The 15042-nt window shown below is 41.9% G+C and overlaps 2 protein-coding genes across 2 annotated transcripts in view; one reads left to right on the top strand and one right to left on the bottom strand.

Moving 5' to 3' along the window:
* Positions 1-15042, bottom strand: part of LOC139911915 (primary amine oxidase, liver isozyme) — a 291900-nt gene that overhangs the window by 224856 nt on the left and 52002 nt on the right. The window lies entirely within an intron of this gene.
* LOC139930172 (xylosyltransferase 1-like) overlaps positions 1-15042 on the top strand; it is a 41621-nt gene that overhangs the window by 10833 nt on the left and 15746 nt on the right. The window contains exons 2-4 of the mRNA XM_078284483.1: positions 7864-8404; positions 11073-11245; positions 11363-11565. Coding sequence (XP_078140609.1) covers positions 7864-8404; positions 11073-11245; positions 11363-11565 — 917 coding nt within the window. The remainder of the gene's footprint in view (positions 1-7863; positions 8405-11072; positions 11246-11362; positions 11566-15042) is intronic.

The raw sequence follows: 15042 nt of genomic DNA, 5'->3' as shown, positions 1-15042 counted from the left end.
CGTGTAGCACACCGGCCTCCCATCGGTGTGCTAGAGGAGAAAACGACATCATCTTCATGACTCAGGAGCGGGAGTCTTGCGGATCACTGGCCAATATGGACCGCCAAAGTCAAGGACCTCAAGTAAGTTTTTTATTTTAATGGTGCTATTACTTCCTTCAAATTGAATTGGTTAAGTCATATTTGCGGCACAAGAATGCATCCATGATAATATGCTTGGCTTTCAAGTGTTGTACGTTATGGGAACATTGTTGCTAGGCAACTAACAACAAAATGGACACCGCCGTGTTTCTTTTTTTCCTGTATTTTAGTGTTTAGGAATGGGGAAAGTACCAACAGCAAAAGTAACCAGCTAACACATTAAGACAGTAGAAAACAAAAGTAAATTCACTGAGCTACTACATTTTAAAAACGCAATTGGTGTGTTGTGTATATATCCTTCTCTTCAAATGATGTTTACCGTTGCTGTGTCAAACTCTGCTCTATCAGAAAGGTTTCACATATTGGAAATACGGTAAACACGTCCCCACTTGCAGGTATCATATTCATATCTGTAACATATCTACAATTAAATCAGTTACATTGCAGACATTAAGCACTAGCTTTCCAGTTGAACAACGAGGGGTCTGTTACTGTTAAAGCTGAGGAAATCCTTAAATTAAATTGTGGGGACGTGTTTACGCATATTATCATGGATGCATTCTTGTGCCGCAAATATGACTTAACCAATTCAATTTGAAGGAAGTAATAGCACCATTAAAATAAAAAACTTACTTGAGGTCCTTGACTTTGGCGGTCCATATTGGCCAGTGATCCGCAAGACTCCCGCTCCTGAGTCATGAAGGTGACGTCGTTTTCTCCTCTAGCACACCGACGGGAGGCCGGTGTGCTACACGGCTACTATTTTATGTAGCTATTATAGTAAAAGAAAAAGTACGGGTGCTGGTATATACATTAACTGTCCTTTTATTCCAAAAGTCGTATTTAATAAAGCCCCGGAGGGCAGGAGTGGATGAACCCGGTTAAACAGTAACCGCCCGTACGGGATGCTCTAAGAAGTAAAGCGAACGCGCCCGCAACGAGGCAGGGATCATTTCATTGGTCAACACTACACCTGGCATTCTATTGGTTGGGGAATTTTGACAGGGTTGTTGCACAAAAAAATCCGAGAGCAGAGCAGAAATCCGAGAGCAGACGTTTCACGAGCGCACAGAATCAGGCTGAGTGCGAGGAGAAGGGCTGAAGCTGGAGCGCAGGAAATCTGTGTGCAAGCAACATTATATCTGAGTGCAAGCATACAGTTTGAGCAGAAGCAGAGCAAATCTAAGTGCAAGCAGGACATATTTGAGTGCGAGGGCAAGGTTTGAAGGAAAGCATTACAAAATCTGAACGTGAAATCAATAAGTCATGCTCTCAAATTGAAAGACCACGCTCTTGCATAAAGATAGGAAAAAATCTCCATATGAGAACAGGGCGACATCTCCTTGCTACAACTTGGAAGTGTTCACATGTTTAACTTGGAAGTTGGAACGCCCCCACATCCAAAATTTGCGATTGTAAAAACAAACTTGTGAACGAGTTAGTTTAAAATCAACTGCATTACTTGCTTTTCTTAAGTAGAGTTAAATGTATTGGTCTGAATTTGCTGATAATTTAGATTTTTGTTATCTTCCAACATCGGTGGATTCGCTGCCATGTTTGCCGCCTGTGTTGACACACTTTGGCAATTCGTAACGGCAAATGCCAACATGACATGAATGCGGCATTAAGCTTACCTGAAAATGGGAAGACTGAACGCAACAAATGACATTTTTCCAAAGTGGTTTAACACACCCAGAAATTAAGACTGACCATGTACTTTTGACTCATCTTTTGATCTGAAATACAAATTTAATTAATATGCCGAACGTTACTTTTTCACTAGGGCTGCAACTAACGATTATTTTCATTATCGATTAATCAATCGATTATTTTTTCTTTTTTTGTCTATAAAATGTCAAAAATAATGACAAATGCCCATCACAAGTTACCAGAGCCCAGAGTGATTCTTAAAATTGCTTACTTAGTCTGACCAGCAGCCAGAAAACCCCCGAAGTATTCTTTTTATAGTGATATGAAACAAGAAAAACAGCAAATGTTGGCATATATGAAGATGTAACCAGCAAATGTTTGGTATTTTTACCTGATAAATGATTAAAACAATTGATTGATTGTCAAAATTATGATTGATTCATTTTCTGTTGATCAACTAATCGACTAATCGTTTCAGCACTACTTTTCACTGTACATTAAACTCCATTTAAATCAATCTTCATCCCTTCTTCCCTGTAAGATGTTGGTTTTGTAGCATAACACTAGACATAACACTCATTTCCTTCTTGCCTCGCTCCTTGTTCATCCATTCATCTGTCAGATTTGATATCTCAGACACCAGCGTTATAGCTCCCGGTTAAAACAAGGTGGCATATTTGCTACCGGTTGGCCTTGGCTGTCTTGGCTATATTTCTTATGTCTCAGAATCAAATCAACAGATGTCAGTGCAACAGGTCTCCTTCCACCCACCCTCCCCTCTCTCTCCTCTCTCTTTCTCTCTCCTCTCTTAATGCCTCTCGCCCCGGGCGCCCGGGGGAACTGGCTCTCTCTTGTATCTTCTTTGTTGGTGCCTTTATCTGCGAGCAGCAGGAGGTGTGAAGGCAGCGTAGAGGACTTCAATAAGAACCTGCTGGGGAGGAGCTGGGGAGGAGAGAGGCTGAGAGCAAACTGACTGACGCTGACAAAAGAATGAAAAAGAATGGAAGTTAGCAAGAAAGAGCTGGGGAATAGCTCACTTAGTGTGTGTGTGTGTGTAGAAAGAATGATGTCTTTGTAGGTAACCGGTGGTATTTTAGCTGTGGCCGGTCTCCATGGAATGTACAGGCTTTTGGGAAAAACGCAGTGCTTTGTGAGAGATTAGTGAAGCAGAGAGAAACTGCTTGTATGATTCTGTGCAGCAAATTACAGCCAGGACTGCCTGAAGACATTTTTACATGCTTCGTTTCCACATTCTCTGTGTGCTTATTGTTTATATGTGACTACAAAAAATAGATATGTTTTTGCCAGTGAATATTTTAGTTGGAGCTAGCAAAGCAGTTTTCCCTAACAGACATTTGGTCAGTGCTAACGAAACATTCTGGCTACAGGCTACTATGATACTGAAAGACACACAGAACTTGAATGGATAGAATGGTCATTCCCATTCAAATCAACATTCCAAGATGGTCGGAGCGGCGGCCATTTTTATGTGAACCGTTGGGCTAGCTTCCGTATAAACCATAGACTGTAAAAAAAGATATATAAACCGACTTACGCCAAGTCACTCTAGTGAGAGGTTTTACAAGCAGCTTCTCTGTCTCCTTGCTGCCATGGATTGCTAACATGCTAATGTTGACTAGAAGAGCTAGAGAGAGAAGTACAGTCTGTGATAAAGCTACGTTAGCCTCGTCGCTAACGTTAGCTTTCAGGTGAGTTTTGACAGTTTGCTAACAGACTCATCTGCACAGTTCTCAAGCAAGTGTGACAGACTTTACGGTCTTAATGTCCAGACTTGTGTTGTCACCATAGCAATTAACCCTTACAATTCCATAGTCGCCATTTTATGCTGTACTAGCCAAATTACCATAGCAAACAGAGGCCGTTCTATCCATTCAAGTTCTGTGGAAAGACAGCCTACCGGAGCGTAGCTGTATAGTAGAGTGGATCTGTTCTTCTTGACAGTACATTAGTGAATGATGTGGTTTTCCTGAATACAGTTAATGCTGCACACCTAGCTGGGCGCCATTGGACTGGACAGCATCTGGACTCGTCTGTGTATTTGTTCTACTACGAATAAGCAGAGTGAGACCGCCCTGTTTTGGTTGAGGCCACTCCTTTGTGCCGTAAATCTATACTGAATAATTTGCGGGGAGACACACTTTTTACCGCGATGGTCTCATTTTTCTACGGCCATTATACTATGCTATCAAAATTAATTTGAGAAGGATATATTGAAGTAAATATTCTATACATAGGGACTTTAAAAACATATTTTCATGCATACTTGTGTGGAACCTGATCAAAATGTCAGATTAAGGTCTTCCCCTAGACAATTCTACAATAAATATCTGATTTTTAATTAAAGGAAAATATCGGCAAACCCATATATCGGTCTCATCGTACAGTGTTTGTGTGTGAGAGAAAGTGAGTTTGTGTGTATGTGTGTGTGTGTGTGTGTGCATACACTGTACCTCTGTCCTTATGAAAATGTGTCTCGTGGTCACCCCACAAATAGCCTGTACACACACAAACACACAGATACACGCAAGCATAGAGCAGACAGGAAGGTATGTAAGGCCACCAGCAATGGCGAGTGAATATAAAAATAGAACAAACTACTAGGTAGCAGTAGTAGTACTAGTAAAATGGTGTGCGTGTGTATGTGTGTCTTTAAGCAACTATTTTTTTCATTTTTTTCCTCTTCCCATCTCCTCATATCTTCATATTTAACCAGTATCTCTCTCTCTCTCTCTCTCTCTCTCTCTCTCTCTCTCTCTCTCTCTCTCTCTCTCTCTCTCTCTCTCTCTCTCTCTCTCTGTATATTGGTTTTATTCCTAGTTTCTCCTTATCTTCGCACAATAATAGCAGGGAGAGCTGGAAATATCCACTGTGGCTCAACACACACACACACACACACACACATACAATCTGCTTAGTCTTAAAAGGGAAACAACACACAACACTGTATGTCTGTGTGTGTGTGTGTGTGTGTGTGTGATGCTGTAAGCATTCCTCTAAGCTGATATTACAGATGAGATAATGAAAGGTTGTCTGGGGCGCAGGTGGCAAGAGCCGATATTACTGCCTTCCCACAGGCGCTGTGATAGTGTGTGTGTGTGTGTGTGTGTGTGTGTATGTACATTAGCCTCAAACACACACACACACACACAGAAATCCACTTTCTATCCCTGGAAAAGACAGATATAGGATGATCTGTGGGCTTAGAGTACCGAGGTCATATGGCTCTGGTACTGTAATATAAACACATACACACACATCATCTGTTACCACTGGACTTGCAGACAGCTCGTATAACGCACCAGCATTCCCCATGGATGAGTTAGACACACACATACATACACACACACACACACACACACACACACCACCTGACTGTGGGAGGTCAAGGCCCAGGCGATAGACGCCTGCGACTCAGGGGTCAAAGGTCACCACCAACCATTCTCCTCCTCTTTTTTCCTTCTGCTTCTCTTTCTCGATCTCTTTTCTTCACCTTTCTCAAACTTTGTCTACAATCCAGGGATCCCATTGGTCTTGGAATTCCTAGAATATCAAAACAATATTTGTTATAACGTTATAATATTGCCTATATTTTTCAGCTTTGTAATTTGTTCATCTCTGTTTGTAATGGCGTTTCTGATTGGTTATTAAGTTTTGTACTCCAGTTTTTTTTGTACTTAAAAAAAACTAACTGATCTAAACTATGATCTGATCTGACTATGTCCAATTGATTTCCTCCATTTGAAAACAGGACATAATCTTGTAGAAAACTAGAGATCCCATTGTAAGAAACCAATATTTTATAGCTTTTCAATAACTTTTGGAACCATTTGATGCCTTTACATTGTAATTGATCTCAAAAGTCATTTTACAAAACCCAGCTCTGTGCTTGGGACTGTTAACAGATGAGTTCAAAGTTCAGCTTTGTGTGTGTGTGTGTGTGTGTGTGTGTGTGTGTGTGTGTGTGTGTGATGAAAAGCTTCCTTTGATGGAGGTTTTCTTCTTGAGCAGGTGGAGCTGCATTCCAAACTCTCAGTCTGAACTGTTATTGCGAAGGAGGGGGACAAGACTATCATTCAGTTCTAAGGGAATAGAAGGGCAGCTACCGACACACGCACACACACACACACTTATTTATATGTATACTTACACATGTATTTGCACACAGTTTTAATGATTTGTTCAGGCTTAATTTGTTCAGAGCTTAATTATTTTCTCTGGAAGAGGTTTGAGAAAAGCATGGCCATGCAAATGTGTCTATTGGTAAACCCATATATTGGTCTAATCCGTGTGTGTATGTGTGTGTGTGTGTGTGTGTGTGTGTGTGTGTGTGTGAATAGTGATGGATGACCTAACAGTCCTGTCGTATCCCATCTCCTAAAGCTTTGGATATGGGAGATGACAGCTATTTCTCAGACAATCAATTTTACTCTGCATCATCATGTAAAGAAACCAAAAGGTACCAAAATGTTTTAAAATCTTGTTATATTTCATGGGCGTTTTTTTGAATTCACAGTAATCTCAATTCTATTTAGAAAAGCAAATGGCATGTACAAATGTTGTAAACGCAACAATTTGCTCTGCTATAGAATGCAATATGTGAAGAAATGTAGAACAAAGACAAAGAAACCAACTGGAACTGGAGATGGTATCAGTATTGAATTTTCCATTGATACCCAGACCAACTCTCCTCCCCTGCCCTCCTCTCTTTTTCTTTCACTTTATTTCATTTCCTCCTCCTTTCTCTGCGTCTCATGGTTTTTCTGTATCCTTTGCCATTCTCACGCTCCCATTCTACCGCTAAAAACACATAAATGGCAGTTTGGTTTATACAGCAAGTCTCATCAGTAGCATGCCTTGACATGCTGCTGATTGCTATAATTTTCTCACAATTTTCCTGCAGATGGTGTGTGTGTGTGTGTGTGTGTGTGTGTGTGTGTGTGTGTGTGTGTGTGTGTGTGTGTGTGTGTGTGTGTGTGTTTGTGCGTGAACCTCCATTACCAGTTGTTTCAATGCAGTAGGCCAGAGGAAACACTGAGGTATTAGGTAACACTTTCCTGAATTAAAATGCAGCCATGTATGTTATGGCTCTTCATGGCGTTAACATAAGACAATGTAATGTAACCGGATGGTTCCAAGTTCAATCCCTGCAGCAGTCAATGTTGTGTTCATTGACAGCCATGTGTGCTGCCGAAGTGTCTTTTAGCAAGACACTCCCTTGCCCTCTAACTCATTGTTAATGCTTTAATTGTAAGTGCAAACTATAACTGGAAACCCCCCATCATGACTGTAATTTAGTCTGGTTCTTGATGTAGGGTATTATGAGCATTTATATATCTGTTGAGAATATACTTATGTGAACTTGCCTTAAATTGTTATTGATATATTTAGATCAATTGTTTTGTGATATATATATCTATATATATATATATAGATATATATATCTCACACATATATGTGTATATATATATATATATAGTTTAATACCAGTTTTTCTCCTTAAATTCTATTGATCTTCTATTGATTTTGCCATTTCACTTACATGTCCCCTTCTACACAATGTCCTCTAGCCTGAAAACATAATAATAATGTTTGAAAATGCAGTTCATAATTTGTGACTTGTGACTTTGAAGGGATCAATAAATTATGCTCCTCCAAATCCTATCATTATAGAACTCAATTTTGCTTTATTGTAGTGCTTTCAAAATCTGGTATCCAGAATGATCATAACATCATCAACTCATCATATCATCAGATCATAACTCCCGCTACCAAGAGGGATAGAGTTACTCACAAATGTACAATTTATGCATAGCTTAGTTCGATTTATATGTTTTATTTTGCCATTGTAAAATCTTGGGGGTATTTTCTCGCGTCATTTAGCTAAACATGATATAGTAGCTAGTAGCAATGTCAGAGATGACATATACCCAAATAAATGTCATCCAGAAGCAGAGATCTCCTGGAAAAAAAACTCTGCAGCTTTAAAGAAGTCAGACTGGATAATATCATATTTATTGTTTTATACTTAACTACTTTGTTATTTCCCCCCTAGGATGGCTACCATTCCCACCGGCCCAAAGAGAAAGTTCGCCTGGACAGCAACAACAACGAGAATTCCGTCCCCAAAGACTTTGACACCATCGACAGCAACAGCAACCTGGGAGCGCGCTCCCAACGCCAACGAGCGCCAGTCGCCAACGCCAAGCGCAAGCTGGATAAAGCCCAGACGCAAAGCATGCTGGAGAAATCGGCCAACGAGGTCCTCAAGTACTCTCCCGTCCAGCCCAGAGCGACGGGGCACAACCACACCCACGTCCGTAAAGCCCACCCTCAGGTGCCGACCAACCCGGCATTGGGGCAGGGGTCCAATCAGGATCCCTCTTCCTACCAATCCAAGAAGTCGGCCACCGCGCCGCCTGGTTCGGAGCAGAGGAAGGAGCAGCTGCAGTGTGAGATCAGTGGGAAGGAGGCCATTTCGGCTCTGTCCAGAGCCAAGAGCAGGGAGTGTCGGCAGCAGATAGTGGAGGTCTACTGCAAACACAAGGAGAGGGCGCTGATGCCTGAGAAAGTACCTCGCTACTGCCCCATAGAAGGTGAGACTGGTAGGATTACCAGACAAATCCCAAATCCTAAGGAGTGACAGTATTTCACTTTGTTTTGGCCTGTAACAAAAGCTCCCCCTGGGCCACTCCATGTAATCTTGAAAATGTCAGAATGCAGAGGTGAGATGCATCATCTCTCCAAGTTTTGTGAAAATCCAGTGAGTGTTGTCTGAGATGCTGTGCGTGACACATGGATGAACGAATGACCAAAGAAACAAATGAACGTTCTAGCACCTGATTTAGGCTAATCCATGTAAATTTGAAAATGCTAGAGCACAATGGTGAGATGCACCATTTCTCCAACTTTTGTCAAAATTCAAGCGGTATCTGAGATTGCGCATAATGGATGGACAAATTAACAAATTAATAGTCCATAGTGACCACCCACCCCATAGGTGCCCCATGGGGGGCACCAATTTGAAGTCGAAGCACCTGTCATGATATTTATACTAAAATTTAAAGAGAAGAATCAAGATCAGAGAATGGTTTAGGGTTTCACTTCAGACATGTGCTTCTATTCTCAAAGCATCCCAGAATGCTGATCTTAGACCTCTAAACAGGTCCTCAATGTCTATCTCTTCTGGAAAAACTGGTTCCAGATCAGCACCCATCCTTGGAGATGTTTTGTGAACACTGGTTCTGTTGTGTTTGATCAGTGCATGCAGTATGGTTTGGCTAACATGTCTTTACAGGGTGTCCGAAAAGTCCGAAATCATCAGGAGAAGTAACACCATCTAATTTTTTGTTTTCTTGTTGAACTTGCTTTCCCCACAAGTAGGCTTGTTCTTGTTCTTGGTCTAAGGCACCAGGGTTTCTGGTTTTTGAATGGGAGGCGTGGATTCGAATCCCACTTCTGACAAGCAGTTTTGATACTTGTTTAGTTGGCGGTTTCCCTATGATTTTGGACTCCCTGTTTCAAGGAGAGGACAAAAGATGAAACTACTAACTACATTTATATGATGGAGTAATCCACCTATGGGCATACTCTGGTTAAGGACTTATTCAAGTTAATCAGGTTACATGAACCTTTCATTCCCTGAGATTGAGTCTCCCTGTTGCCACGAATAAACCAGTTAACAGAATATTCCCCCTCCATCTTGGACTGAGCAATTGTATCTTACTTCTAATACAGGAATCTAAAACAGTAATCTGTGTGATCTTCTTGACCTCTTGTGCCTGAGTTTGGTGGCGCCAATCAAATGTGAAAGCAGTAAGAAGTTTCAATGCTAAAGTAACCCTTAAATCTTACTGAGTTATTCTAATTCAGTTATCCAGTTATGACATTTACATGTGTCCACCCAAAACCATGTTTCTGACTAACTGGGTTAACAAATGAATTCTCTGTTTATGCAAGCGTAGCCAGTGATTGAGCCACTCAACAAATGAAAGGGCGAGAGCAACTAGCAGATTGAAGGACAGAAAGGGAGGGAACGGGAAGGAGAGGCCGCCGGTTTGAAGCGTCACATTGTAAAGAGTCAGAGGTTTTCGCCTCCAAATTTACCCTTTTGATAAACATTTTTAACCCGGCACGTGCCAAGGCATGTTGGATCTCAGTGAGGCGTCCCGGTTGGTGACCGTTCTATTTTCAGGGCACATTCCAGTCCTTTCAGCATGAATGGGTACAGCTAGGCTATTCACCACAATGATGTTACTCATACAGCATAATTACACCCTAATTAAACGAGCAGTTTGTAGTCTTATATTTGGAATGGCTGACTAATGATTTACTTGTAGTTATGCTCGGTGAACCACCCTGGGCCATTTGAGGTTTAATTTATATGATTGTAGGCTGCTTTGATGATGTACCAGTCATTATATCTATAGACTGAAGCTGGGTTGGACAAGCAATGAGGGATGATTCAGTTTGAGTTGGGGTGATGTCTGGGTTTGATTGACTTGTGCTCAGTCTTTCAAGAGAAGAAGACAAGGGTTGTTGGCAGAAAGCCGAGGCATTTGGTGTGTGTGTGTGTGTGCGTGCAGATGTGCCATTCTGTGGATGTGCACAAAACTGCTCCCCCTGCCTTCCTCTGCGCAACAGTGCTCGTCTCAGCTGGCTGATTACAGTTATTTTTCCTCCAGCTTCTATCCCAGCATGCCTCACAGCCCGGGATGGTCACTAATTAGGCCTGGCTGCCCACGGCTCCGCCCCATTTCCCAGCAGGCCTCACCCCACGCCATCTTTAGGATGAACACCATGACGGAGAAGCGCTCGGCTGTTAGAGGGTTATATATACAAGGGGCAGATTTAGCTCAGCCAACCACAGACAGCAGACAAGCACTGAAATAGGTAATCTTTGATCTCAGAATATTTCTAGGAGAGAGAGAACAGAATGTAATAGGCAGGATAGGAGGAGTTTATGAGAGGTTTTGTCCAGGGTCAACTAGTAACCTGTGCTCACGACAATCAGAAAATAGCTTACTTGTAGGACTTGTCTCACGCATGTCCAAGACCAGCGTTTCCCGCAGTGCTTTATAGCCAAGGAGGGCCGCCTTAGCAAGAATTGTCAGCCACCTTGGCTGAGAAATTCAACAATTTATATACCATTTTCCTGTAAGACGTAAATGCAGCATTAAATGTAACTCCTAAAAGTAGCCATTTAAACAAAGCTGTATATTTGGCCATACTAAACCAGCTAACGCCCTTGTCTTCCCTGTCCAGGTAAGGCCAATGTGAATGTACAGTGGGATGAGGACCCGGCGGACGCTGCCCCGGCTGTGCCTGTGCGGATCGCCTTCGTCCTGGTCGTCCACGGCCGGGCCTCACGTCAGTTCCAGAGGCTCTTCAAAGCTATCTACCACACCTCCCACTACTACTACATCCATGTAGACCAGGTGAGACCAATATGGACTGCCACAGAACACCAAAGACCAGTACACAAAAAGCTACTCAATTACAGTAACAAGAGTAGTACTTATAATTTGTTACTTGCACCTTTTGTAACCACACAGAGATCCAACTACCTCCACAGAGAGGTGTTATTACTGGCCAGTCAATACCCCAACGTCCGGGTGACTTCTTGGCGTATGTCCACCATCTGGGGCGGGGCCAGCCTGTTGACCATGTACCTACGCAGCATGGAGGACCTTCTCCAAATGGCAGACTGGTCGTGGGACTTCTTCATCAACCTCAGCGCTGCCGACTACCCCATCAGGTGAGTAGGGCTAACGGACCGGGACAGCCAGAGGAAGCAGAGAGCAGAGGAGTCTGCCATTTGCCATTTTTCTAGATTTTGGTTGAAAAGTGAGCAGCAGTTTGAATTGGTACTTTGGGTACATTTATGTTTAGTCCATGCGAAATGTACATTTTTTTGCATAAAAGCAAAATTGGTATATGTGTACAGTTCAATGCCCTGAAAATGTTTGGAATTGGAGCCATACTGATTGGCTCTGGTGGCCATTTTTCTATCCTTTATTATTGGGTTTATTACATGGGTTTTTGTCCATATCTGCTGAAGTGACGAATGAAAAAGCATCATATTTAGATGTTTAAATGGTTAAAGAAAACAAATTGTGTTAAGGAAAATGGCATAAACTGTTCAGATCATCACGTAATGGGCAATTCAATGATATTGTGTACAAATACAATGAAATTGCAAATTTAAGAGAACCAAGAATGTTGCCATTTTAGCATCTATCACAATCAAGCATATAAGAAAATGGCAATGTTCTCAGTTATCTTAAAAGCAAAAAAATCGTTGAAAATCCTGCCATTGTTCCCTCTCTAAACCCCATAGATGACTCTAGATTTGCAGATAACGTCAAGCTCCTGCCAAACAAACAGCATATTGATTTGTTAAACCATCGCGTCGGCTAATGGCCACTAACCAACAGCTGTGCGGCCCTTTGGGTTTGTTTAAGGTCTTATGGATCAGGTTTCGCGGCCAATAGACCACAAGCGCATTGACGCCTAATGGATAGGGAGTCTATAACTTTGAAGCGGCGCTCTTTTAATGGCTGCTTTGCTGCTTGGGGATTTGAAGGAAACTGGATTGTCACGGAGTGGCGCTTCGGTGGGATCAGATATTGACTGATGATTCTCTAGCTGTAGCTGTAGCAGTAAGGGAAGGAGGTTCAGGGAGGGAATAGTGCTACTTAAAGGGGTTTGTGGAGGATTTGGATGGACTTTGTCTTACGGTGGTTTACAGCTTACTCTTACATCTATTTCAATCTGGTTCTTAAGCAGTGTGAGATTTGAATGGTTGTATCCTTTGAGAGTACTTGATGCACGCACATACATTTGCATTACTATTCTTGTGAGAACCTTCATTAACAACATTTGTTCCCTAACCTAAACCTAATTCTAACCTTAACCCTAAACCCAAATCCTAATCCTAAACTATCTCCTTAAAGAAGTACGGACCAGCAAAATGTCATCACTTTGGAGGATTTTCCTCATCTTTCTATCCTTGTGGGGACATTTGGTCCTCCAGAAGGATAGAATTACAAGAACACACACACACACACCCCAACCAACCCTTTCTGCTCTGTCCTCCCATCAAATTGACCATTTCAACACCCTTCCAGCTAAAATCCATACCACAGCGACTGCGTTAGGACAGTGCCATCAATAGCTGCGATGGCATCAGAGCACATGGAGTGTGGTTCAATGGGACAAAGTGAAAGAGTGTGTGTTGTATGTTAGTAGTTATATTTCCATCCAACTGTCAAGGAAATGTCACGCAAACTTTTGAAATGCTGGAAAAAATAAAATGCGAATTAGGTGTGTTTCCATCAGCTGGGTTGAAGTGAATAGATTACCTTCATGATTGTAAAAAAAAAAAAAAAAAAAAAAAAACTCATCCACCAGAAAAATGGAAAGAATCTTTCAAGAATTGATTAGTATTGGGCTGGTATTTTTATGGTGTTTCAGCTAAAGTTGGCCAAAATTCATATTCAAATAATGCAATGCTTATATGGAGAATGGTCATACAACTACATGTTAGAAACAACACGTATGATATTCTAATGTCTGACAAAATCATTTTCCACTTAAAGCGAGCGTAAAAACGTTTTTGCGATATCGGACAAATGTTGTCAAATTTTGCCGTTTCGATTCATCTTTTCCAATTCAATGCATCATAATTCACCAAAAAATGCTTTGATGGGAATCCGGCTTGTGTGATATACGATCAGCTCTACATCAAATAGAAGCAAAAGCGCAGCAGTTTCACTCGGATTTCATGTGCATTTCTTAGGCATGAACCCAAACATGCCCGCAAATGCACACATGCCCGCTTGCGGTTTGTCTAACAACTGTAATCAAATGTAATCAAAGAGATCTGTCTGTCTCCTATCCTCTGCCTTCCCTGTCTATTCATTAGGCCGACACATGGCTAGTCCCATGCTAGAGTATAGTGCATGGAGGGAGTGGCTGTTTGCTTGTGCTGCCCCCGTTTTTAACCCACACACAAGAGCTTGAAGTGAAGGCTAAACGAAATGGCCCAGCTGCCCTAAAAAGATTGAGTAACTCTAATGGCCCTAAAAGGGAGATTGCCTTGCATTGTTTAAAAAAGAGACGCTTAGTTAAAACATGAAACTGCATCCTGCTTAGGCATGTGTCCATTTAAGGAAAGAAATCCACCCGAAAACACTTTAACACTGTAAAACAAACAGTTATTGGTGATGTAACTTGCATTTCTGAGTCCATTTTGTTGTTTGGATGTGTTTTTGTTATTCCCTGGATAAGTGGCCAAGCGTAAATGATGTGACGTCACACACAGATATTTCCAGCTACAGCTAGTTTGATAGCAGAAAATGTTTCAGCGATCTAAAACATCAGCGGTAAACGTCAGGTTTTGCTGTCAGTCCCTCAGAATCAAAGAGCGCGGGCTTCTTTCTAGAGCCGCCATTTTGCACCAAGAGACGTTCAACAATCGTACAGAGAGAAATCCATCGTAGAAGAGGAGAGAGACCAATTTCTCCACCGACAGTAGCCTCAATAAACCAGAATGCAATGCAGCCACAAGACAGGTTGTGTTTTGAGTAAGGGTCGAAGCTGTGATCGTGTATGACCCACAGCTGAATGATCACACTAACTGAAGCAGAAGAAGACGAGGCCGGCTGAGGGAAAGTGGATACATCAAAAAAGTAAACTGCAAGAATTCATCTGAAAATAATGCATTGAACATCACAGATTGTGAACAGTGGAGGAGGATCTGAGGGTGGAGTGTCTTCACTGTTGGAAGAGTCTTTCTTTCCTACCTAATGTTGTTGCTGTCTCTAGCCAGAGTTATCCAAAGTGCCTGTCTGGCATGTAAGCATTGTGTGCCAGCAGGCCTAATGCTAAGGTAATTGAAGCACAAATGCTCAGTTAATTAAGGAGGTTTTAGCCAAGTGTAATTACTGTGAGGGCCAGGGACTACAGCATCTTTCAAAAGGCAAGAGGTATGGAGGGCCTCGAAATTCTGATGGGTGTGTGTGTGGCCTGAGTCTACCTTCCTAATGCTGATTTGTATATTCTTTTGACTGAAGTGGATTAAACAGGTGGGTTATGGATTTTTGAAGATTGGTACAGATGTGCCAAGTGATGATTGGCAGAGTTGATGATTGACAACTATCTCTCTCTCTCTCTCTCTCTCTCTCTCTCTCTCTCTCTCTCTCTCTCTCTCTCTCTCCCTCTCTCTCTCTCT

The sequence above is a fragment of the Centroberyx gerrardi genome, chromosome 7 (assembly GCF_048128805.1).
Source record: "Centroberyx gerrardi isolate f3 chromosome 7, fCenGer3.hap1.cur.20231027, whole genome shotgun sequence".
Classification (NCBI taxonomy): Eukaryota; Metazoa; Chordata; class Actinopteri; order Beryciformes; family Berycidae; genus Centroberyx; species Centroberyx gerrardi.
This window is presented reverse-complemented; position numbering and strand designations above follow the sequence as displayed.